Source organism: Cannabis sativa, chromosome 9 (assembly GCF_029168945.1).
Source record: "Cannabis sativa cultivar Pink pepper isolate KNU-18-1 chromosome 9, ASM2916894v1, whole genome shotgun sequence".
In the NCBI taxonomy this organism is placed as follows: domain Eukaryota; kingdom Viridiplantae; phylum Streptophyta; class Magnoliopsida; order Rosales; family Cannabaceae; genus Cannabis; species Cannabis sativa.
This window is the reverse complement of record NC_083609.1, coordinates 25,157,280-25,184,928: the sequence shown is the minus strand read 5'-3', so window position 1 is coordinate 25,184,928 and position 27,649 is coordinate 25,157,280. Positions and strand designations below refer to the sequence as shown.

General features: G+C 33.8%; 1 protein-coding gene across 1 annotated transcript; it reads right to left on the bottom strand.

The window, feature by feature from the left end:
- Window positions 1-1,869: 1,869 nt before the first annotated feature.
- On the bottom strand, window positions 1,870-4,114 carry LOC115723327 (protein CYPRO4). Its single transcript, XM_030652760.2, has one exon. It carries the CDS (start codon window positions 4,013-4,015, stop codon window positions 2,096-2,098), a length of 1,920 nt encoding a protein of 639 aa, XP_030508620.2. The 5' UTR covers window positions 4,016-4,114; the 3' UTR covers window positions 1,870-2,095.
- Between the last annotated feature and the right edge of the window lie 23,535 nt (window positions 4,115-27,649).

Genomic DNA, 27,649 nt, shown 5'->3' with positions numbered 1-27,649 from the left:
TATCAAGGGCTAAGAATGCGAGTATTCAGGAGATGATTGGCGATGCGGGAGAAGTCGGAGATTGTGTGGCGAGCTGGGATTTTAAATTCAGAAGGAACATTATGGACAGAGAGATTCCGAGCTTGACACAACTGATACAAAAGTTGGAACATGTTAGAGTACTAAGCATTCTTGACGACAGTCGTATATGGCTACCAGATTCTTGTGGGATTTTCTCTTCTAAATCAGCGTTCAGTTGGTATACCTCAACTAAGGATTCTGATGAGATGTTTTGGACTAAGATCCTTTGGAAAAGTAGAGGTCCTTCCAAAGTCAAAGTTTTTGGCTGGTTGGTGGCTCTAGACAAACTGAATCTACACGCTAGATTGCAAAAGAAGCGTCCATTCCTGTGTATATCACCTGGGTGGTGTGTTTGTTGTAAGATAAGCGGGGAAGACAACGCACATTTGTTCTTAAGTTGCCGCCTCGCAAGATCTTTATGGACAATGCTGATAAACGAATTTGAGATTTAATGGGCTATGCCTTGTTCGGTCCCCTGTATGTTAGTAAGTAAGGTCGGTAGCAGTAAACGGAGCACAAGCTTGTGGAGAACGGCGGTACTGTCTGTTCTTTGGGTGGTTTGGTTAGAACGAAACAATAGAATTTTTGAAGGATCAGAATGCTCAATAGAGGTCCTATGGGAAAAAATCAAATTCTAGACAGCTACATGGGTATACAAGACTAAGCATTTGGAAAATATTTCATTCTTAGACTTAATTAGAGATTGGAGATCTTTGTTGTAAGGAGCTTGGAGGCAGTCCCATAGGTACTTATAATGGGAGGGAGTCAGTTTTTGTTTATGCCTCTAGGGAGCCTTAAGTGTACTTTGTTTAGAAAGGGCAGCGAGTTTTGTGTTAGTTTTCCTAGGGTGGGTTTAAGCTAGGGAATCTGTTCTACTTGTGTAACCACGATATTCCTCCGCCACAAGTGAGGATTTTTATCTTTTCGGGTTTGGGGCTTGTCTATGACAATGGCTTCATTCTCTTTTTTCAAAAAAAAATTGAAGTATTTGATTCTTATGGAAATTCCGTTGTGTATTCTATATCCAATTCCGATCTTTAAAACGTATGACAATTATCTGAAAGTGAATTAAGGATTTTCATGTGATTTAAAAGAGTTGCCACTACCCAGAAAAATTGAAGTGCTTTGAGTGATAGTGATTTTTATTTTAGAACTGGGAAGAAAATCTGTTGAGACCACCCTCCATGGCTTTTAAGCTAATATTATAATTACAAAGATACTACAAACTAAAGAAAAAAAAAAAGTAATGTATCTCTAAGATCATAATATAAAAGAAGAAATGTATTGCTTTTTCCAACTTCCAATAAAAGTTGTTCTCTTCTGGAAACTTAAAATTTTGATGAAGCTTGAGAAATATATAGCCTGCACCTTGCATTCTGTAATGCCAAATCATATAATATAAGTAGTTATCCTTTTGGTTATCTCCCATGATTGTTTTGAAAGCTTTTTATTCTGGTTCTCTTCTCTCCCTTGGTTGGGACATTTATTATTTATTTTCCTTATGTTTAACTCTTGTGAAGCAATTTCATTCTGTTGGTTTTAAGTTCATTCCTAGGACTGAGAATGCCGTTGTTGATCGTTTGGTAAAGTGGGTTAGGACCTATGATGTTCGGGATGTGTTTGAAGGGAAGTGGCCTCCTTTGAGGTCACTAGCTTGCTTTAGTTTTCTTTCCAATGAAGAGGTCTATTCGGGAAAAGAAACAAACATAAAAAAAAAGTAGGTATCTTGAAATGAATGAATGCTAGTACAAGCTGAACAGAAAACAAGAAAGCAAAATATAGCAAGTGATTCCAATTTCAAATATAAAATGAAACAAAAAGGCTGGCTATCATTAGAATAATTTGCAAATGCAATAACAATTGGAGAAACTCTTTGGGACAAGAGTACAACTGACAATCAGATCATTAGTTTCTAAAATTTCTTAGTTTAACAACAGTCTAATAAGGTACAACTGAAAGTATTAAACAGAGCGTATGAAACTTTAACATATGAAGCTTACAGCTCACAATTAATGAACGGCAACGCCTCCAAATGTCAACGCCTGCTGGAGATGCTAAAGGAACTGACTTTCATGGGAGTTGCTATAACCAGTGGAGCCTCAGGTGAGTCAGTGACTGCATATTTTTCATGCATAAAGCGACTTTCCACAATGGAATCGTCCTTGAGAACTATCTTGTAGCAGTAACAGCTCTTCAGGCCCTCCTGGTTGCGGTAGCACTCGTGTGATCCATCCTTCACCTGTTGGAAGTTCCAGATTACACTAAACTTGCCCACAGTCGCCACCAAATGACGCTCTTGCTTCCCGGTCTCAGTGACCCATGAAAACTGAGCATTGTGAAATTTATTATTAAGTCCAGCTAAATGTGAATCCAAAGGAGTCAGCTTCAACAATCTTGGAGCAGATATTCTGTTCCCCATTCGACCATTGAACCCTGTCTTGGTCTTTCCATCTTTATCAATGAAAAGGGTGCAGATAAGTACCAAATAAGTATCAGTTGTACCCAAAATCCACTTGCCATCAAAAGTTACATCCACATGAGTGACAGGAGAGCCAAGGCCTGGAAAAGCTGTTCTTGCCTGCCTCATAGAGTTGATCGAATACAATCGAATCTTTCCATCAAGAGACCCAACAACAATAGACCCATCACCTGTGGTTGCAAAACACTGAAAGTTGGTCCCTCTGGAAAACTGATGTCCTTGTGTCCAGCTCAGAGTAGGGTCACTACAATTGGCAAGATTCTGAACAACCCCATTCTTGTCACGCATATCCCACCTGCACAGCCTATTATCATCCAATCCCAAGAATGTAGAACCAGTTGGATCAAGCTGAGCTCCCTTACCGTCATTTGTAATATCCCTCATTGAGATATCAGTCCCATCCTTAGCAAACTTCCACTCAGTAACAATCTTCCCAGTTTCGATATCAAGATGGTGAAGCCCCTTACCATGAGGCTTCCCTTCAGTGATAGGACTCATCAGGAGCATGTTAGTCTCAGCCCTCATTAGCAAAGCTTTTTTGGGGGTTGAGTGTGTCAAACTCGAACCACCACTATAATTTCCATTTCCATGATCAAAGTTGACATAAACACCTTTCCCATGTATTCCATGAGTGAAATTCTTAACAACTTGAATGCCAGAATCACCCACCAAAAAGCTGTTGTCTAAAGCACCCAATGCCAAGCTCTGAATGCCTCCATTTGAAGCCTCTTCAAATTCCTCCCTCAAATCCTGATTCGTCCTCAATGGTGTGACAGAGCCTGGGCTCTTCAAGAAATCCTCCGCATCTTCCCATATCGAATCATCCGCAGCTTCTGGGTTCGCCCACCCAATGAAATCTTTGCCATAAACCTTAAGCTTATTGGCGTCAGTCGCCTCAACTCGGTGTGTGTTCTCAAACAAACACTCCTGATATTTGGTAACAAAAACCTTATAATCTTCGTCATTGAAGAACTTCATTGCCCAAACACCTTTTGCCACAAAATCAACGCGACGCTGGTCAGCGAAGGTCTTCAACTGCAACTCAGAAGAGACCTTCTGTCGAATCTTCGAACTAACCTTTAAAGCCCACCAAGAATCTTTACCATCGTCGTCGTCATCTTCCTCGTCTTCATCGCCTTCCTCACCATCTCCAATCCTTGAGGTCTTAACAAAAGAGTAAGAAGTGAGTTTTTCAGAAGTTACCCATTTGGCTTTAGGCGTATTCCCACCAATGTGGAGGTAGAGTTTGACCGCATTTCTGAGATTCGGGTTATGGGGCGTCGAGTACTTGAGCTTGAGGGCCTTAAGCTTGGCCTCCACATCGTCTATAGAAGATGGGGTTTTGGGTCGGCGCTCCGAAGATCTCTCGCCCTCGGCGTCTTCGTAGTTGTCTTCCTCTTCGGTTTGATAATCTTCGTCTTCTTCTTCTGAGTCTGAAATTTCGAGATCCTCGCGACGACTGTGAGAAGCACCCATCTGAGTTTGGTTTGTAAGAAAAAGAGGAAAGCGGAAATGAAATGGAGACAATCGAATTTGGGATCTGAAAAGTAAAGCGGCAATTCAAATTTTGAAAAATGGGCCGTTGCATCTTATGCTGTTGCCTTTTGTAGCCCTGAGGACTATCTAGCAAAATAAAAATGGAACGTTTAATAAATAATAATAAATAAGGGGTGTTATTTATTTATTTTCTTCTAAAAACATTATGCGTACATTATTAACAGCATCTACATCTCCAACATATACACTAATATAGTACCTAGTAAACATCTTGCGCTTCTAAATTGTATATAAAACATAAATTGTGTATTTTTTTTTAATTAATAATAATTACTTAGTAAAATTATTGTAACACCCTAACTAGAATAGACGTGTTGACGTGATTTTAAACGTACTGTGCAGCTCGTTGCATCAACGAAGTTAATGAAAATCGTGATTAATTAAAATTTTTCTATTTAATTAAAACTTATAATATTACATACAAAATATTTCGGGATCCCGTTAACAAAATACTTTACAAAAGTTTGCTATTCAATACAAAATATTTGTCGCCTATCGACTAACTACAAAAGCACTGTTGTCCCGAGGATCGTACGCTCCAGGCCTAACTGCCCCGACATGTACAATCTTCATCTGCTCGTCCTCACGGTGTTGGGTTTTATGCCCTAAATAAAACTCATTTCAATATAATCAGATTTACTTATTAATATAGATCAGAAATAACATTTAATGTTGCATGGTTCACATGATTTATTTCATGATTATATGTACATAATGTATAAATTCATCTGAAACCCTTTTCACATACTTGATCCTGTTTATTGTGTCGTCAACACATTGGAAAGTAAACATGACTATGTGAATAAAGTTTCCTAGATTTATCAGACATAGGGTTTTACTGATATGATAATCTACAACAAGAGTTTACTTGTATTTGGAGAAATACTATGTTCTTTCCAGAGCATTGGTTAAAGTAAAGCTCAGGTTGGATGCATGGAGTATGCATCGGAAGGGACCGATATTGAACTTTGACTTAGATTTATTAAACTTACCGTAATATCTATTCAAGTCAATATCGCCTAGTTGATCCTAGATCAAATGATCTTAATCCTGATATGATTAGGCTCAATCTTGAAAGGCTATTCGTGTTCTTTGATTTGTTAGTTAAGCCTACTTTTAGGTCAGGGTGATACGTACATTTTGGGAACACGGTAGTGCAATTGAGTGGGAGCGCTATCATAAACATGGAATCTATAGCTTCTTTATCGCGAATAGTAAGCAAAGGATGATCTCCTTCGAGCTTGACCAAACGAACATAAATGGTGGAGTACTCATTTCACATTAGCTGAAATATCATTTATACGGGGTCAAGTGTTTTAAGGAATAAATACATTGTAGGGTGTAACGGTAATTTAATCCCTTTACAGTGTAGATCATTCATATAGAGGATCATTGATCACATTAGGATTATAACAATGGATAACTAATGATGTGTCTATATGGTGGAACATATAGAGCATTCTATATACTGCGAGTGCAATTCTAAGTTCTATGCGTGGATTCAACGAAGAATTAATAAGTTAGTGAATTTTAGTGCTAAATTCTTGATCTACTTATTGGAAGCTCGGTTATATAGACCCATGGTCCCCCCACTAGTTGAGATAATATTGCTTGTAAGACTCATGTAATTGGTTTTGATTAATCAATTATAATTCACAAGTTAGACTATGTCTATTTGTGAAATTTTCACTAAGTAAGGGCGAAATTGTAAAGAAAGAGTTTATAGGGGCATATTTGTTAATTATGATACTTTGTATGGTTCAATTAATAAATATGATAAATGACAATATTATTTAATAATTATTTATAGTTATTAAATAGTTAGAATTGGCATTTAAATGGTTGAATTAGAAAATTGGCGATTTTGAGAAAATCGGATACGAGAAAGATAAAGCTGCAAAATTGCAAAAAGTGAGGCCCAAATCCACTAGTATAGGGCCAGCCACTTTTGTAGGAAATTTAAAGCTGATTTTTTCATTATTTTTTTAATGCCATATAATTCAAATCTAACCACTAGTGGAATGCTATAAATAGATAGTGAAGGCTTCAGAAAAATAACACACTTTTCTTCTGACTTTTTCTATTCGAAAAGGCGAGCCTTCTCTGCCCTATCTTTAGTGACCACTCTCTCTCTTCTTCCTTGATAATTTCGAAATCCTTAGTGTATGAGTAGTGCCCACACACATCAGTGATACCTCAATCATAGTGAGGAAGATCGTGAAGAAAGATCATCCCAAAGGAGATTCAGCATCAAAGATTCAGTGAAAGAGATCCGGGTTCGGATATTGATAATGCTTTCTGCTACGAAAGGAATCAAGGGCTAGATATCTGAACGGAAGGAGTCATATTATTCCGCTGCACCCAATGTAAGGTTTCTTTAACTTTATATGTGTTTAATTTATCGTTTTAGAAAGTTCATATTTAGGGTGTTAATAAACATACTTGTGAGTAGATCTAAGATCCTGGTAAAATAATTTCCAACAACTGGCCTCAGAGCCATGGTAATTGATTTACTTGCAAGAAATTTGGACTTTAAAACGATTGTTTGTATGTTCTTTGGATGGTATCATGTTGTATTGAGTGTTATTTGATGATTGATTGATGTTTGTGAAATTTTCGTGAAAAATAATTGCGATTTTATCTCTGGAATTATTTTTATTGGATAGTATGGAAAAAATTAAGCAAGTTAGCCTTTTACAGAACTCAATTTGGATTTTATTTGAATTAGTTATGATTTTTTGAAGATTTGACAAAATCGAGTTGTCTTGATAGTTTCACCGATCGCGGAACTGTCCCGTACAGTTTCGGAGTTTTCCTTTTTCTTCAATTTTTCATACTTTTTCATGGAATTAACTTCCAATTTTTTGTATTGTTTTGTATATATACTATTACTATTCCTAATTCAATTCTAATTATCATTTTGAATAAATTTAATTTTTTTTTTAAATTAATTCAAGATATTAGTGTAATTTGAATTTGAATAGTATTAGTATTTATCTTTTTGCTTAAAAAAATCTATCTTATTTTAAAATTTGATTATATCTTATCTTATTTTAAATTTTAAAAATAAGATATTTATAATCATGTAATTTTTAAATGATATAAGATATTTTGCTAATTTTTTAAATTTTGTTATTTTATTTATTTAAATTACATTTAAAATTTGAAAAAGATATTTATATCTTTTCTAATTTTTTATTTAATTTTTATTTATAAAATAACATTTAAAATTTAAAAGTAGCTAGCAAATTTTTGAAATGATATTTAGGTTGGTTGAAACCTAATTTTTCAAAAATTGTAGGTTTAATTTTAAATTAAAATTAAAAAAAAAAAAAAAAAAAAAAAATTTCGAATTTTTTCAAATTTTTTTAAATTTTTCGAAAATTATTTTTTTTATTTAATTAATTATTTTCAAAATTAATTATTTATTTAAAATTAAATAAATCCTACATCCAACTATCCTAACCATTGCGAGGAGTATGTGTTTTAGCTTGTTTGTAAGTTTTCAAAACCTATTATTACTTGATTGCAAATAGCCATGGTTACTTTTTGCCAGATCTAATGATCTGATGGCTCCCTTGGTCAAGTTAATAATTTGTAACAAAAATTTTACAATCTTCTTTCATACGTGTATGACCTAGCAACATGATAGGACCCATCCAAAGTGTGCTGTGTGAGCCTATGTGTTTAATTTTATTATAGATGCATATAGGTTAATGTTGCTAAATAAAATGTCATAGTCATTGATAGATTTTATTTAGGCCCATTTAGTTTTGGGCTTATTCAATTAATAACAGTTGTTCTTATTAAGGTTAAATTCCTCTCTTTTGGGCCTTGTGTGAGAGTTGGGAGCCATAGAAGTGGGTACGACATCGAACCCGGCACCCCTCACCTGAGCCACCCCAATTGTGAAGGCCCATTTGCACGATTTGAATGAGTGCCTAGGTTAATTAAACTAGTTTAACCTAATAAAATTGATTAGCAACATAATTAATTTCATTTATTTTGAAATTAATTTAAGAAAAATATAGTTTAAGGAATTTTATATTCTAAGCTAAACTATATGTATTTTCTTGTATTTAATTAAATATAGAATTATAACCATCTAGATTCTTTCTGGAACTTAATTTAAATTTTTCATTAAATATTCCTATTTAAGTTGATATTTAGTTATCTTCAACTAACCAACTTAAATCTGAATATCTTTTGAATTCAAAATTTCAAAATTAAGTTGAGGAATTTTAGGCATTGGTTATTAAGATTCTTTAGATATTTTTTTAAGTTAATATCTTTTCAAATATTAACTTAAAATGGAATATTTTTGAATTAAGTGGTTACAACTTAATTTTTGATATTTAATTAAATTTAAATTTGAAAATATTTAAGTTCTAGATTTTTTTTCTAGTACAACTTAAATTAGATATTTTTTCAAATTTTGTGGAAAAGATACTTAGTCAAATAAGATATTTTCTAGATAGTTATTTCTAGACTACTTATTATTTCTAATATTAAATAGGAAAATATTATAAATTGTGAAATTAATTATTTAATTAATTTTGGTACAATTTATTTTAAGTATATTTTTCCTAGTATTAAACTAGAAATTAATAATTAAGCCTTCTCTACACTTAATTATTTATTTCTTGAATTTAATACATTTAATTAATTTGAAAATTAAATATCTAAGTTGATTTTTATCATCATACTTAAATATTTCTTTTTCATGACATAGAAAATTATTTTTAGTTGAAATTTATTTTTTTCAACTAAATTTAAATAATTTTCAAAATATATTTTTTCTTTATTTTATTAATCAATTTTCGAAATTGTATTTCTTAAATGCTAGAATTTCGAATTTTATCTTGAAAAATAGATTAAGTTGTAAATTAATTATTTTAATTAATTCTTGGATCAACTTAAATCAATGATTTTTTCATTTATTGATTAATTTAAAATAAATTGAATTAAAGTATATTATTAGAAATAGAATTAATTAGTCAAAGGAAAATCTAGATAGGTGATATTTTTGCTTGAAGTATTTTTCTAGTGTATTTAATTAAATAGAAAATTAATATTTAAGTTGATTTTCATCATCATACTTAAATATTTGTAATTTTTCTTATATATTTAATTAAATAGGAAAATTATATTTTTGTTGTAAATTAATTTTATTAATTAATTTTGGGCCAACATTAAATTAGAATAATTTTTTCCAGGATTTATTTTTTATTTTAATATGCATTTTTCGAAAATTGTATTCTTATATACTTTAATTTTTCGAAATGCAATATATATTTATAGAAAATTAAATTTGAGTTGTAAATTAATTTAAATTAATTTTGTAACAACTTAAATATTTTTTTCTAAATATTTATTGGAAATTATTACTAAGATGGAAATAATTCATGTTATTTTCATATCCATCTAAGTAAAATTTATAAATATTAAATTAAAATTTATATTTAGAATTTTTCATTCTAAATTGGAAATTTTAAATAAATAAATATATATTTAAAATAAATAGAATAAATAAAGAGAATAAAAGAAAATACAACTCTTTTAAATAATGAGCTTTATTATCAAGAGACATTCGATCTCCATTGTGGGTTTTACACGCGTTTGTTTTAGTGAGTAATCCTCCCTAATGGAGGAACGTTCATTAGCAATTTCGCAGTTTAACCTCGCATGATAAGGAGTTTGTAAGTGTTTTGGATGGTATGGATCACCCTAATGGTGGCGACCATACTTGACTTGCAAATTATGAAACAATGGTGGAAGCTCATAAGATAGAATTGCCTTGACTCTCGCCTAAACGGGACAACGGCTTGAATTCCAATCTTGATCGAATAAAAGGTTGCTAGAATGTTTAACATTTTAGACGAGTGACAACTCTATTCAATGAATGGTAGCTTTGACTCTCGCCTAAACGGGACAACGATATCGGTTTATTTGAAAACCTTGGAAATTATTTAGGATTGTAAGTTTTAGTATTTTCACTTGTCATTCCTACTTACTATATGTTTATAATTTACGAATTGTGTATGAATTTATATTGAACCATGTTATTTTACATTATTAAGTTGTAGTTTAATTTCGAATCTTCATTGTTGGTCTAACTTGGCTTGTTTATCTAATGAGATAAATCCCTAGTGGATTTTCACCATTACACATACATAATAGTGTTAGATCTCGAAAGATAAATATTGTATATGCGACATCTAGGTTTGTTCATCAATTGATGACACCTTAGACTAGTATTTTTACGATATAAAACAAGAAGATTATATAAATAAGATTACTTTGACTTTCGCTAATCGAAGCATCGTTGGATTCTTATTTTAAACGAAATTATCCTAATTCCTCTTAGCTTATTCATTTCGAATTAGCTTTCAAATATATCATTGGATGAATGGTCTATGAATCATTTCATGTCATTATATTTTCTCTTAAGAAATTCAATGACGCATATGATTATAACCCAGAAATTCTATTCCCCAATTGATATAAATCCTCAATCTTAGAAATCTCCTACTTGTATGGGCAAATCTGACTTAGAGTTTGTATTAGTAGTGGTGGTCCAAGAAAGAATTACTCATTAAATTTGGTTGAATTTAAGTCTTTGACTTTAATTTTAGAATCCAAATAGAAATTTTCTTAAATTTCTAATTCCAGAATACAATACAGTTACACTTTCTCAAGTGTTTATATCCATCTTCTATTAATGGATTAAAACTGTATGGAATATGAGTTAGGTATACGTGACCGGGATCCACTTGCGGTATTCTAAGAACTCTTTGATGTAACTAAACCTATGTCATCAATAGACAACCCACCACATTTTTTTTATCTATGGCATTTGTATCTTGTTCATAATGGATTTGACAAGATCAATCTGCAGAGTTAATATGCCTATATCACGTGAAAGTAGTTCATCTCATTCGCGGATGAATGTACATTCGGGGGTGGATATGAGTTTTCGTTGTATTCTTAAAACGATAACTCTAGATTATACCTTATGCAAAGAAATTTGAAATATTAAAAATTTCATTAATTTCTAGCAATGGTTAAAACCATTAAGGTAAGTGGTTAAAGATCTTGCGAACTGATAGGGGTGGAGAAATAGTTAGTAGATATGCAGTTCAAAGATCATTAAATTGATTTTTGAATTATATCCAAACTTACCTCCCCAGAAATTTCGAGTTGCATATTGATGATTAGTTACTAGTCGTTGCCTAAATCCTTCTATGGTAATACAATTTCAGAATGACGTAATGGTTGGGTACTTAATGTAAATCATTACTAGATTCATGGATGACCTAATCAAAATCTTAAGAAAAGCTAGAACTGTTAACCATGGTTTCTTAGCTATTCTAAGTGATTAGGGGTGGACCATCCCATTGTCAATAGATAAGAAAGTGTTTGTTCAAACAAATACTACTTTTCTAAGAAAATGACTAAGTCCGGAAAAACAAGTAGCAAATAAAGGAGATACTTAATTCTTGATTCCAAAAGTGTTCTATCATCTTATATGACATATGATGATCCCACAAACCTCATTGTCTTGTCACAACCGAAGAGGTTAATACCATTTAGTTTTCTTCGACATAATTCGCGGTACCTTGTCGTAGTGGGAGAGTTTCTAGGAACTCACCTTCTTATGACTCGGGAGACACTAGTGATTAAAATCCATTGTGAGTTTAAACAAGTAATGGATTGTCAAGATAAGAAACTAAGAAGAAAGCCTATAGAACTATGGTTTAATCCATTCACATGGAATAACCTAAAGTTTTCTATTACAAGGACATAAAAGGAAATTTTCGTTTATAAGTCTATTCAATGGACTTAACAAAACTTCCTGTTCCTAGTATTACAGGTTTGAGTTTATCTAAACCTATGGCTTGTGGTATACCTGGTAATTACTTACTCTAATGCAAGCAACTTACTTTAGTAAAATGCTGAAGCATTTTCTTTCTAATGGCAATCTATAGAAGCTTCACAACTTCTTAGGTATAGATTTTATTTATCTAAGGAAAAGTCTTAACTATTCCAGAAAAGATAAAGCCAAGAAAGAATTTCTTATATCAACAGTGAGAGGTCTTAGATATGCTTTTGTATGCCTTAGACCAGACATCTGCTGTTGAGTGGGAGTAATGAGTAGGTATCGAGTTAATCCGGGGAGAAGAACATTGGAAGACAATCAAGTAAATCTTAAGATAAAGAAGAGGAACTATATGTTAGTCTATAAGGGTGTGTTTAAAACTCTTAGACTACACCATATCAGATTTCGAAATTTGCCTATGTGCTAGTAAATCTTTCTGATAAGATGGTGGTTACTCTGGAGGTGGAATAGTGATTTTGGAGAAGTGTAAAAACCTATCTGAATTCTCTAAGTCTACCAGAGAGGGCGGAATGTTAAAGTTTGCGGGAAAGTTACTTATTCGGTCTAAGGAAAGTTCTACATCTTTGTCACCATTCCAAATTGCCTTAAACTACTAGTGTTAATTTCACAGTTAACCAAAAGTAGTTGCCAAAGGTATAGAATCCAGTATCCCAAGAGCGTAGACATATAGAGAGGAATTTCACATTATCAATGATTTTGTGATTAAAGGAAGAGTAATGGTGGAGAAAAGGTTGTGGTTAATTCAACCTTTCAGATCCTATTACGAGGAGTTTACTACTACTACACTTGATTTGTATATCAAGGTGTTGAGATTATTTGAAACGCACTTTTTGTTTTATATTAGTGCAAGTGGGAGTTTGTTGGGTTTTATGCCCTAAATAAAACTCATTTCAATATAATCAGATTTACTTATTAATATAGATCAGAAATAACATTTAATGTTGCATGGTTCACATGATTTATTTCATGATTATATGTACATAATGTATAAATTCATACGAAACCCTTTTCACATACTTGATCTTTGTTTATTGTGTCGTCAACACATCGGAAAGTAAACATGACTATGTGAATAAAGTTTCCTAGATTTATCAGACACAGGGTTTTACTGATATGATAATCTACAACAAGAGTTTACTTGTATTTGGAGAAATACTATGTTCTTTCCAGGACATTGGTTAAAGTAAAGCTCAGGTTGGATGCATGGAGTATGCATCGGAAGGGACCGATATTGAACTTTGACTTAGATTTATTAAACTTACGTAATATCTATTCAAGTCAATATCGCCTAGTTGATCTTTAGATCGAATGATCTTAATCTGATATGATTAGGCTCGTCTTGAAAAGGCTATTCGTGTTCTTTGATTTGTTAGTTAAGCCTACTTTTAGGTCAGGGTGATACGTACATTTTGGGAACACGGTAGTGCAATTGAGTGGGAGCGCTATCATAAACATGGAATCTATAGCTTCTACGGCGAATAGTAAGCAAAGGATGATCTCCTTCGAGCTTGACCAAACGAACATAAATGGTGGAGTACTCATTTCACATTAGGTGAAATATCATTTATACGGGGTCAAGTGTTTTAAGGAATAAATACATTGTAGGGTGTAACGGTAATTTAATCCCTTTACAGTGTAGATCATTCATATAGAGGATCATTGATCACATTAGGATTATAACAATGGATAGCCTAATGATGTGTACATATGGTGGAACATATAGAGCATTACTATATAGCGAGAGTGCAATTCTAAGTTCTATGCGTGGATTCAACGAAGAATTAATAAGTTAGTGAATTTTAGTGCTAAATTCTTGATCTACTTATTGGAAGCTCGGTTATATAGACCCATGGTCCCCCACTTAGTTGAGATAATATTGCTTGTAAGACTCATGTAATTGGTTTTGATTAATCAATTATAATTCACAAGTTAGACTATGTCTATTTGTGAAATTTTCACTAAGTAAGGGCGAAATTGTAAAGAAAGAGTTTATAGGGGCATATTTGTTAATTATGATACTTTGTATGGTTCAATTAATAAATATGATAAATGACAATATTATTTAATAATTATTTATAGTTATTAAATAGTTAGAATTGGCATTTAAATGGTTGAATTAGAAAATTGGCGTTTTTGAGAAAATCAGATGCGAGAAAGATAAAGCGCAAAATTGCAAAAAGTGAGGCCCAAATCCACTAGTATAGGGCCAGCCACTTTTGTAGGAAATTTAAACTGATTTTTTCATTATTTTAATGCCATATAATTCAAATCTAACCCTAGTGGAATGCTATAAATAGATAGTGAAGGCTTCAGAAAAATAACACACTTTTCTTCTGACTTTTTCTATTCAGAAAAACTGAGCCTTCTCTCTCCCTATCTTTAGCTGACCACTCTCTCTCTTCTTCCTTGATAATTTCGAAATCCTTAGTGTATGAGTAGTGCCCACACACATCAAGTGATACCTCAATCATAGTGAGGAAGATCGTGAAGAAAGATCATCTGCAAAGGAGATTCAGCATCAAAGATTCAGAGAAAGAGATCCGGAGTTCGGATATTGATAATGCTGCTACGAAAGGAATCAAGGGCTAGATATCTGAACGGAAGGAGTCATATTATTCCGCTGCACCCAATGTAAGGTTTCTTTAACTTTATATGTGTTTAATTTATCGTTTTAGAAAGTTCATATTTAGGGTGTTAATAAACATACTTGTGAGTAGATCTAAGATCCTGGTAAAATAATTTCCAACACACGGTTCCTCAGCTTTGGCCTTGCCCTTACCTACACATAAACATAGCACTGTGAGTCGACAGACTCAGTAAGAAAAGTATAATATAATAAACATACTAAATCCCGGGTTATAATCAATTGCCCATACACGTGACCATAACCCTAACTGAATTAGGAACGTCCATGATAAAGTATGATTAATCGCGAATCCAGCCTATACTCGATACTCTAGTCGTACCGATGTGGTAGCAGTTAATTTATACTATCTGATAGCCTAGCATATATCTGTTGGCATCTCCGTGCAACTCTATGTACACCTCACTGTTGCCCTGATATGCTAATCTGACGGCTATATAAAATTTGCCTAACATATATCTAATATGTTAATCTGATGGCAACTAGCATTTACGCTAAACATGTGTAAGCATATGCATGACATTATACTAATCTTACCTCGATTCCGAATTCAGGTGTGCTGGTCAACCTGAGTGGAACAATCTGCTCGGCGAATTACAGGCTCCTAAATTATAATAATCACAACACTGTTAAGTGACACGCTAAATCACTTCCCGGGGACTTAAACTCGAAACTAGAAGTTTCCCTATCGATAAATAACATGGCAATACCCTAAATAACACAAAAATAGAAAGAACTAGGGTTCCCAAATTTGTCCCAACCGATAGACCGGTTCCCCTACCGGAATTCAGGTTCTGTGAGGAAATCCTAAAAGCCAACCGGAATTTCGGTTCCTACAGGCCTCTCTGAACTGGAATTCTGGTTCCTACAGGCCTCTCTGAACCGGAATTCCGGTTCATGCAGGGAACACTAAAAATTCCATATCTCAACCAATTCAACCCCAATCCACTCCAAACTTTCTAGACCTGCTCTAAACATCCTAGAGGTCAATATCAAAGCAATAAAACACAACTTCATGCACCATTACAAAAATCACCATTGATGAGTCAAGCTTGAGTTCAAAAACTCAAAGCTTGCTCATCCCCCAAACTAGCTATCAAAACCTGCTCCATTCCACATATATAACCATAATATAACACCAGAAAACAAATTCAAACACAAACAACAACCACAACAACTAAATCATCATTTTACCATTAAAATCCAAAGTTTTGAGTTCAAAGCTTTTCACAAGGTTAAATCCAACTAAGTAGCAACAAAACCAGCTTGAATCCACTCAAATAAACATATCTAAACTTTAGAAAACAACAATAAACAATAACAACAGCCACAGCCACAAAATCATCAAACATGCAACAATTCATTTTTCTTAAACTTCAAGAAAACAAAGAGAAGTGTAGATTTTTGAATAATGGCTTGAATTATTTTATTAACTTAGGTCAACTAATCTCCTAAAAATCAGGGATATTAAAGAATAAGATAATTCTAATTCCTAAATAATTGATACACAATAAATATTAAATATTTACATAATTCTACACTCCCTCTCAAGTTGGGTAATGTATATCAAACATTCCCAACTTGCACACTAATTCATCAAAGACAGTTCTGGGAAGGGCTTTGGTAAGAACATCGGCTGTTTCCAGTCTTGATGGAGTATAGATAGTTTGAATTGTGGCATTTTCAATCTTCTCAGTGATGAAATGTCTATCTATCTCAATATGTTTTGTCCTGTCATGATGAACAGGATTTTTAGCGATACTAATAGCAGCCTGACTATCGCAAAGCATTTTAATGGACTTTCCTGCAAATAGTCGTAGTTCACTCAGTAATCGTTTTAGCCAAATCCCTTCACAAAGACCTAGAGCAAGAGCTCTAAATTCTGCTTCAGCTGAACTTCTTGAAACCACTGATTGTTTCTTACTTCTCCAAGTCACTAGATTACCCCAAACATAAGAACAATATCCTGAAGTACTCCTCCTATCTGTTACGTCTCCTGCCCAGTCTGCATCAGTGTAGACTTTGATCTCTCTGCTATCACTTTTCTTAAATAGAAGACCTTTCCCAGGATTCATCTTGAGGTATCTTAAAATTCTAGTAACAACTTCCATGTGTTCTTCAGTGGGATTGTTCATGTATTGGCTGACAACACTAACTGAAAAACCTATGTCAGGTCTGGTATGAGATAGGTAGATGAGGCGTCCAACTAACCTTTGATATCTCCCCCTATCTACTGATGTCATGTCCTTTCCTAAACCCATCTTCTTGTTGGAATCCATTGGAGTTGGGGCAGGTTTGCATCCAAGCATTCCTGTTTCCTTCAATAAGTCTAGAACATACTTACGTTGAGAAACAAATATGCCATGTCTTGATCGAGCAATTTCCATGCCAAGAAAATATCTAAGATAACCAAGATCTTTAATCTCGAACTCCTTAGATAAGAACTCTTTCAATCTCTCCATTTCCTCCTTGTAGTCACCTGTAAGTATTATGTCATCTACATAGACAATTAGGATAGCTATCCTTTTATCTGACGAGAACTTAACAAACAAGGTGTGATCTGCTTGACACTGAGTATACCCATTCTGTATGATTGCTTTAGTGAATCTACCAAACCATGCCCGTGGAGATTGTTTGAGACCGTACAAAGATTTCTTGAGTTTGCACACTTTGTTCTGATTTGAGGAGTTCTCAAAGCCTGGTGGAATGTCCATATAAACTTCTTCTTCAAGGTCGCCGTTTAGGAAAGCATTTTTCACATCAAGTTGATGGAGGGGCCAATCTTTATTTGCAGCAAGGGATAATAGAACACGTACAGTGTTAAGCTTGGCAACAGGCGCAAACGTTTCTTGATAATCGATTCCGTAAGTCTGAGTGAAGCCTTTAGCAACAAGGCGAGCTTTAAACCTCTCAACGCTCCCATCTGCTTTATATTTAACGGTGAAGACCCATTTGCAACCCACAGATCTCTTCCCAGGTGGTAGAATCGTGATTGTCCACGTATTATTTTTCATCAAAGCACTAATCTCATTTTCTACTGCTTCTTTCCATCGAGGATCTGTCAGAGCCTCTTGAATTGTTTGAGGAATCAGTATGTTATCAATAATAGAGACAAATGCCTGATAAGATGGTGATAATGCTTTGTAAGATACAAAATTACCAATAGGATGCTTTGTACATGTGCGAACTCCCTTTCTCAATGCAATTGGCAAATCTAAATCATCATTTATTTGCACAACCTTATCATGGTTAGAATTACTTAAACCTGAATGAGTTTCTGGGGAATGAGGATCCGGTTCCGATGCATGGTGGTCCTCCAGATGTGTTGTGTGCTCTATATCTTTACCAGATTTTTTCCTTCTCGTATAGACACGAATTTCTGGTTTTTGACAAGGTGCAATAGCAATGGGTGGATTTGGACAATGTTCAATGATTTGGGAACCCATGAGTTTAGAGGAGGATGAGACTTGACTTTCTATGACTTGAGAGTCGGAAGAATTCTCATGGTGAACACTAGGAGATGAAGTATTATTAATACTTGGAATAGTGTCCCAAAGATGAGATTCACCTGCATTCTCCCCCTGAATCTCAGATTTGTAGTAAGCATGATTTTCAAAAAAGGTGACATCCATAGTGTTATACATTTTCCGAGTTATAGGAGAATAACATTTATAACCTTTTTGATGAGAGGAATAACCAAGAAAAATGCATTTGATAGATTTAGGGTCTAGCTTACTACGATTTTGAGAATGAAGATGAACGAAGGCGGTGCAGCCAAAGATCTTAGGATCAAGAAGACTAATGAATTTTGTATGAGGGAATTCTTTCAAAACCGTGTGACATGGAGTTTGAAAGTTGAGTACTCGAGATGGCATTCTGTTGATTAGATAGGTGGCTGTAAGAACGGCTTCACCCCAGAAATGTTTGGGGACTTGAGTAGAAAACATGAGAGAACGAGCAACTTCTAAAATATGTCTATTTTTCCGTTCAGCAACCCCATTTTGTTGGGGAGTATCAACACATGAGCTTAAGTGTAGAATGCCTTGTTGTGTGAGATAAGGATCGAGAATAGAATTGAAGAAATCTTTGGCATTATCAGTCTTAAGGATTTGAATTTTAGTAAGAAACTGAGTTTGAATCATAGAATGGAAGTTTTTAAAAATTTCACTTACTTCTGATTTTGATTTCATGAGAAACACCCAAGTTAATCTAGTATGATCATCGATAAAAGATACAAACCATCTATGTCCAGTTATATTGTTTACGCGCGAGGGACCCCACACATCACTATGGATCAATGAAAAAGGTTTGGAAGATTTATATGGTATTCTAGAATAGGTACTTCGAGTGTGTTTTGCAAATTGACAAATTTCACAACAAAAAAGTTTCGGATTTTTATTAGTAAATAAAGTTGGAAACATTTTTGACAAATATAGAAAATTTGGATGTCCAAGACGATAGTGCCACAACATAATATCACTATCTTTATTTGAAATAGATTGATTATTTAAAGAAAACAAACTGAATTTCGGAGTTATCCTAACGGAAGGAGTGTAATCTTATAGGATGTAGAACCCAGAACACATCTTAGCACTGCCAATCATCTTCCCCGAATCCAATTCCTGAAATACACACAAATTTGAGTAAAACTTAGTCACACAATTTAGGTCACGAGTAAATTTACTAATTGATAGTAAATTACAATCCAGTTTAGGCACATAGAGAACAGTTGTGAGAGTTAGATTCTTATTTATGTTGACTGAACCCAAACCCTCAACCTTAGAGAACGTGCCATCTGCAATTTTTACTGTATGATGCTCTAGACTTGTGTGAAATTCAGACAAAATATTTGCATCTCCTGTCATATGATCTGATGCCCCCGAATCAAGAATCCAAGGGTTAGTAGTTCTTTTATTGACAATAAAAGCTACTGAAAGGTTACCTTGCATGGCCAAATGTCCTGTACCAGGTGTAGTATCAGGCTTTGCAGCGATGTGTGACTGACTTAGGAGTTTCTGAAGTGCCTCTAACTGCGCCTTAGTGAACGGTGATGAATCAGATGTGTCCCCATTTCCTACAACAACAGCAGTATTTAGAGTGGCAGCGACGTTCCCGTGACTCTCTTTGTCTTTCCATGATTTTGGCTTCTAATCGGCAGGCTTTCCATGAAGTTTCCAGCAAGTATCTCTGAATTGCCCGGGTTTACGACAGTGGTCACACCATGGTCGACCCTTCTGCTGTCCTCTTGCAGCAAGAGCAGAGGATTCTTGAGTAGGAGGAAGAGAAGCCCCCATCATGACCTTCTTTCTGCTTTCTTCATGTCGAACCTCTGAGAATGCTTCTTTGACAGTTGGAAGTGGCTTGATACTCATGATTCTACTCCTGACAGCATCAAGTTCCTTGTTGAGACCATGAAGAAATTTGAAAGTTCTCCTTTTCTCTACAATATTGCTGTATAGAACAGTATCATATGCACACTTCCAAGAATAAGTTTCAAACAAATCTAATTGATGCCAAAAACGAGTAAGAGTGTTAAAATATTGTGTGACTGTAGTATCTTCTTGGCGAAGATCATAAAGAGCAGCTTCAATCTCAAATAATTCTGATGTATTATCAGAACTAGAATAAGAATCTTTGACAGCATCCCAAAGTTCCTTGGCTGTCGAATATAAGAGAAAATTTTCTCCTATATCATTATTCATTGAACTAACAAGCCAAGATTTGATCATGTGGTTATCTGTTTTCCAATTTTTATACTTTGGATCGTCTGGTTTTGGAGTCTAATTCTCCCCTGTGAGATATTCTTCCTTCCCCTTTCCACCGATATACATCATTACTGACTGTGACCATTGAAGATAATTATGGCCATTGAACTTGTGGCTGGTGACCAGAGAAACAGCATCATTGTGAGATGAAGAACCTGTTGATGCATGTGGATTAGAGAGGGTTGATGGATAGGAGGATGCATCTGAGTTTAGGCTGTCTTTTCCAGTAGCCATGAAGAATGTGATGTGTTGAAAAGATGAGAAGGGCTGGTGCGAATTTAGGGGCTGGTGCGATTTTAGGCTGGTTAAAAAATAATGCGACTGAGATGGGACTGGTGCGACTGAGATGGGACTGGTGCGATTAGGGCAGAGAAGAAAAGAAAAAAAAAATCGATTAGGGCATAGAAATTTTTAACCGGCTCTGATACCATGTAGATTTTTGAATAATGGCTTGAATTATTTTATTCACCAAAGAATTACATATAAATAGATAGATTACAAAGCTATACAAATAACTTAGGTCAACTAATCTCTTAAAAATCAGGGATATTAAAGAATAAGATAATTCTAATTCCTAAATAATTGATACACAATAAATATTAAATATTTACATAATTCTACAAGAAGCTTGAACAAAGATTACCTCAACTTGAATTACTCTAAGATTTGATGAAAACTTGCTGAATTGATGAACCAAAACAAACCCTAACAGCCCTGGGATTTTCGAGAGAGAGGAAGAAATGAGACTTTTTCCTTTTTCTTTGCTTTTTTGAAAAATGAAGAGATAACATACCTTTTTACTTGAATTAATTTCAGCAAAACTTAGTTAATAAAAACTGAAAAATAAAATGCCACTAAGTCCACTAAAGGACAAAATACCAATGGGTAACATAAAATAACATAAAAGGGGTACTAAAGGTAATTTTGGGAAACTCTAAATTCCCGACTAATCCCGACATTCCCAATGTCTAACAAGACCGCCCCGCTATACTGAAATATTAGATTGTGATTCTACTGAGCCATACACCGCGTTCCATGTTGTTGGGCACCGAAAATGCAAAATTATGAAATTTCACTATATGACATAAAAATGCATTCTGAATTCAAATAAATCAACATAAATAATTATTTAAATATCAATAAATAATTTTCATAATTAAACCCTAATTATCTGCTAATTTCCAAATTTAAACTAAGCGGTCTTTACAACTATCCCCCCCTTAAAAGGATTTCGTCATCGAAATCTAACCTGAACAACTCTGGATACTAGGCTCTCATATCTGATTCTAATTCCAGGTGGCTCCCTCCACCTTGCTGTTTCTCCAGAGTACTTTGACCAAAGCTATGGTCTTATTTCGAAGGACTTTATCTTTTCTATCAAGGATCTGTACTGGCTGTTCCTCGTATGACATGTCTGGCTGCAGCTCAAGGTCCTCATAACTAAGTATATGAGTAGGGTCTGAAACGTATTTTCTCAACATTGAGACATGGAATACGTTGTTGTAAACTGCTGAAAGAGCTGGAGGCAAAGCTAACCGATATGCCACTTGACCAACCTTCTCGAGAATCTCGAAAGGTCCTGTAAACCTAGGGCATAACTTGACTATTTTCCCGAAACGTTTGATCCCTTTCATTAGAGATACTCGTAAAAACACATGGTCCCCTACTTGGAATTCAACATCTCTACGTTTCGGATCTGCATAACTCTTTTGTCTACTCTAAGAGGCAAGCATTCTAGCTTTAATTTTCTCAATTGCCTCATTGGTCCGCTGTACTGATTCCGGACCCAGATACTTTCTCTCCCCTGTCTCATCCCAGTGGATGGGAGATCTACACTTTCTACCGTATAACAATTCATAAGGAGCCATCCCTATCGTACTCTAATAACTGTTGTTGTACGAAAATTCTATCAATGGTAGATACTTACTCCAAGAGCCTTCAAAATCCATAACACAGGCTCGTAACATATCCTACAATATCTGAATCGTCCTTTCGGACTTCCCATCTGTCTGAGGGTGGAATGTTGTACTCAATTTTAGTTTTGTACCCATTGCTCGTTGCAAACTCTGCCAAAACTTGGAGGTAAACTTCGGATCTCTATCTGAAACTATAGACTTTGGTACCCCATGAAGCCTTACTATTTCTTTAACATATAACTGTTGGGTTTTGTGCCCTAAATAAAACCCTTTACAATCTGATTAGTTATCAATATAAGAAATTTGAAGTGATTTATGTTTGCATGAATTTTACATGCTTATGGTTTAATATGTTTACTATGTTTATACACAAAATCTGTTAAGTCCAGATCATATGTTTATTCACAGTTACAGTATTGTCAACACAGTGGAATGTGATTATGATTATATGAATCAAAAGACTAAGTCCCTGTTTCATCAGTGTTTTGGATTTACACTGATGTGATAATCAGCGATGATGTGTACTTACACTTGGAGTAAGTGTTATGTTCTTTCCAGGACATTAGTAAAGTATACTAGTTTCGAATGTATGGAGTATACATTAGACTGGACCGATATTGCAACTTAGTTAAGATATTATAAACTTACCGTCATATCTTTCCAAGTCAATATCAGTAGTTGATCTTAAGATTAAAAGAATCTAAATCCTGATATGCTTAGGCTCAACTTAGGAGTACTATTCATGTTCTTTGATTTATTAGTTAAGCCTGGGTCAGGGTGATACGTATATTTTGGGAACATGATAGTATGATTGAGTGGAAGTGCTGAACATAAATATGGAATCTATAGCTTCTACTGGTGTATAGAAATTAAGTGATGATTCCCTTCGAGCTTAGCTAAATAGAAGTAAATGGATGAGCTCTTGTTTAAGTGACTGATTCTTAGATCACTAAACATCATTTACAGGTAGCTAAGTGTTTTAAGGGGCAAAATACATTGAGGGGTGAGAACGGTAAAATTATCCCATCTCAATGTAGATCATCTATATAGAGGATCTTTGATCACAATAAGATTATAACAATGGTTAAATGAGATAGCATATCTATATCGTGAAACATATAATATGCTCTATATAAGTCTGAGAGTGCAATTCTAAGTTCTAAGAGTGGATTCAACAAAGAATTAATAAGTAGGAATTTACCTAGTAAATTTGGTTCACTTATTGGAAGCTCAGCATATAGATCCATGATCCCCATTCTAGTTGAGACTATACTGCTTGTAAGACTCAATAATTGATTCGTGATTAATCAATTATAATTCTAAAGTTAGACTATGTCTAATTTGTGAATTTTCACTAAGCATGGGCGAAATTGTAAAGAAAAGAGATTCTAGGTTTATTTATTTATTAATAGACTTTATATGTCTAATTAATAATTAAATTAAATGACAATATTATTTAAAAATCTATTTTAGTTATTAAATAATTAGTTTTGGCATTTAAATGGTTAGAATTGAAAATTTGGCGTTTTTGAGAAAATAGAAATAAAATTTGTGAAAACTGCAAAAACCAAGTGGGGCCCAATACAACACCATGGCCGGCCACTTAAAGTGGTTTTTCAAATTGATATTTTCATTATTTTAATGCCAAATAATTCCTAACCTAAACCTAGTAGTTGCCTATAAATAGAAAGTGATGGCTCAGTCAAATCATAAGTTTTCATAAGTATTCTGTCAGAAAATTTTCTCTTCAGAAAAACTGAGCCTTCCCTTTCTCTTCTATAGCCGAACCTATTCTCTCTCTTTTCTTCTTCTAAATTTCGAACCTTAGTGATAGAGTAAGTGCCCACACACAGCAAGTGGTAACTTAATCATAGATTGGAAGACTGTGAAGGATCACACACACAAAGAGAAGGACATTCGGGCTCAGATCTTGATAATACTCTGCGACAGAAAGGATACAAGGGTTAGAGATCTGAGTGGAAGGAGACATTAATTCCGCTGCCATCAATGTAAGGTTTTCTTAACTTTATATGTGTTTATTTATAGTTTTAGAAAGTTCATATTTAGGGTGTTAAACAACATACTCGTGCGTAAATCTAAGATCCTGGTAAAATAAATTCCAACACATTTCTGCCCTATACATCAAATTATGTCATGAATAAAAAGGACATAGACTTTCATGAGTTAGTCAATGACCTTCAGACATATGAAAATTTGATTGGAGGCCCCAAGAAAAAGGGGGTAAACCTCAAAATTCTGGCAATGGTAATGGGACGGTTAAACCTGAGGCAAATGTTGCCTCTACTTCAAAACCCAAATCTAAGAAGAAGTAGAGAAACACCAAGAAGCGAGCCAAAGCCATGAAAAACAAAAAGGTTGCTGCTTCTGGTGATGCTATAAAAGGAAAATGTTTCTACCGCATAAGAAAGGTCATTGGAAACCCCAATGTCCTAAACTTCTTGCAAAGAAACAAGGTATTTCCTTCTATAAACTTTAAAAGTTTTAGTGAATTAATTGTTGGGTTTTATGCCCTAAATAAAACTCATTTCAATATAATCAGATTTACTTATTAATATAGATCAGAAATAACATTTAATGTTGCATGGTTCACATGATTTATTTCATGATTATATGTACATAATGTATAAATTCATCTGAAACCCTTTTCACATACTTGATCCAGTTTATTGTGCCGTCAACACATTGGAAAGTAAACATGACTATGTGAATAAAGTTTCCTAGATTTATCAGACATAGGGTTTTACTGATATGATAATCTACAACAGAGTTTACTTGCATTTGGAGAAGTGCTATGTTCTTTCCAGAGCATTAGTTAAAGTAAAGCTCAGGTTGGATGCATGGAGTATGCATCGGAAGGGACCGATATTGAACTTTGACTTAGATTTATTAAACTTACCGTAATATCTATTCAAGTTAATATCGCCTAGTTGATCCTAGATCAAATGATCTTAATCCTGTTATGATTAGGCTCAATCTCAGGAGGCTATTCGTGTTCTTTGATTTGTTAGTTAAGCCTACTTTTAGGTCAGGGTGATACGTACATTTTGGGAACACGGTAGTGCAATTGAGTGGGAGCGCTAGCATAAACATGGAATCTATAGCTTCTATCTGGCGAATAGTAAGCAAAGGATGATCTCCTTCGAGCTTGACCAAACAAACATAAATGGTGGAGTACTCATTTCACATAAGCTGAAATATCATTTATACGGGGTCAAGTGTTTTAAGGAATAAATACATTGTAGGGTGTAACGGTAATCTAATCCATTTACAGTGTAGATCATTCATATAGAGGATCATTGATCACATTAGGATTATAACAATGGATAACTAATGATGCATCTATATGGTGGAACATATAGAGCATTCTATATACTGAGAGTGTAATTCTAAGTTCTATGCGTGGATTTAATGAAGAATTAATAAGTTAGTGAATTTTAGTTCTAAATTCTTGATCTACTTATTGGAAGCTCGGTTATATAGATCCATGGTCCCCGCACTAGTTGAGATAATATTGCTTGTAAGACTCATGTAATTGGTTTTGATTAATCAATTATAATTCTCAAATTAGACTATGTCTATTTGTGAATTTTTCACTAAGTAAGAGCGAAATTGTAAAGAAAGAGTTTTAGGGGCATATTTGTTAATTATGATACTTTGTATGGTTCAATTAATAAATATGATAAATGACAATATTATTTAATAATTATTTATAGTTATTAAATAGTTAGAATTGGCATTTAAATGGTTGAATTAGAAAATTAGCGTTTTTGAGAAAATCAGATGCAGAAAAGATAAAACTGCAAAATTGTAAAAAGTGAGGCCCAAATCCACATGTATAGGGCCGGCCACTTTTATAGGAATTTACCTCTGATATTTTCATTATTTTAATGCCAAATAATTCAAACCTAACCCTAGTGGAATGCTATACATAGATAGTGAAGGCTTCAGGAAAATTACACTTTCTTCTGACACTTCTGATTCAGAAAAACCTGAGCCTTCTCTCTCCCTATCTTTGGTCGAACCCAATTTCTCTCTCTTCCTCATTGAGATTTCGAAATACTTAGTGTATGAGTAGTGCCCACACACAGCAAGTGATACCTCAACCATAGTGAGGAAGATCGTGAAGAAAGACTTTCAGCAAGAAGGAGTTTCAGCATCAAAGATTCAGAGAAAGAGATCCAGGTTCAGATATTGATAATTCTCTACTACAGAAAGGAATCAAGGGCTAGATATCTGAACGGAAGGAGTCATTATATTCCGCTGCACCCAATGTAAGGTTTCCTAAACTTTATACGTGTTTAATTTCATCGTTTTAGAAAGTTCTTATTTAGGATGTTAATAAACATACTTGTGAGTAGATCTAAGATCCTGGTAAAATAATTCCCAACAACTGGCCTAAGAGCCATGGTAATTGATTTGCTTGCAAGAAATTTGGACTTTAAAAGGATTGTTTGATGTTTTGGATGGTATCATGTTGTATTAAGTGTTATTTGATGATTGATTGATGTTTGTGAATTTTTGTGAAAAATAATTGAATATCTGTTTCTGGAATTATTTTTATTGGATAGTATGGAAAAAAATTAAGCAAGTTACTTTTTTTACAGAACTCAATTTCGATTTAATTTGAATTAGTTATGATTTTTTGAAGTTTCGAAAAAATCGGGGTTAAGCAACAGGGATACGCGCGCGGAACAGGCTGCATGCAGCCTCCTGCGCCCACATCCCTCGCCCATACAGCCCCTCGCCCACATCCCTCGCCCATACAGCTCGCAAAATTTTCATTTTTCTTCGTTTTTTCATGCTTTTTCATGGATTTAACTTCTGATTTTTTGTGTAGTTCTGTATTTATACATTTACTATTCCTAATTCAATTCTAATTATCATAATTAAATTAATTAATATTTTTTTTTAAATTTAATTCATGATATTAGTGTAATTTGAATTTGAAAAATAGCAAATATCTATCTTTTTGCTTAATTATCTAACTTATTTTTAAATTTGATTATATCTTATCTTATTTTTAAATTTAAGGTCAGATATTAAATTTTTTAAATTAATTTTTTTTTAAACAATTTGACCTTATTTAAATTTAAAATAAGATAACTATAATCATGTAATTTTAAATAGATGTAAGATATTTTGCTAACTTTTAAATTTGTTATTTTATTTATTTAAATTACATTTAAAATCTGAAAAATATATTTATTTATCTTTTTTAATTTTTTATTTAATTTTTATTTATAAAATAACATTAAAATTTTTAAAAGTAGTTAGCAAATTTTGAAATGATATTTAGGTTGGTTGATA

What these genes read in the sequence shown, in the direction of transcription:
- LOC115723327 (XM_030652760.2), bottom strand. Translation starts at nt 4,015, where the DNA reads ATGGGTGCTTCTCACAGTCGTCGCGAGGATCTCGAAATTTCAGACTCA.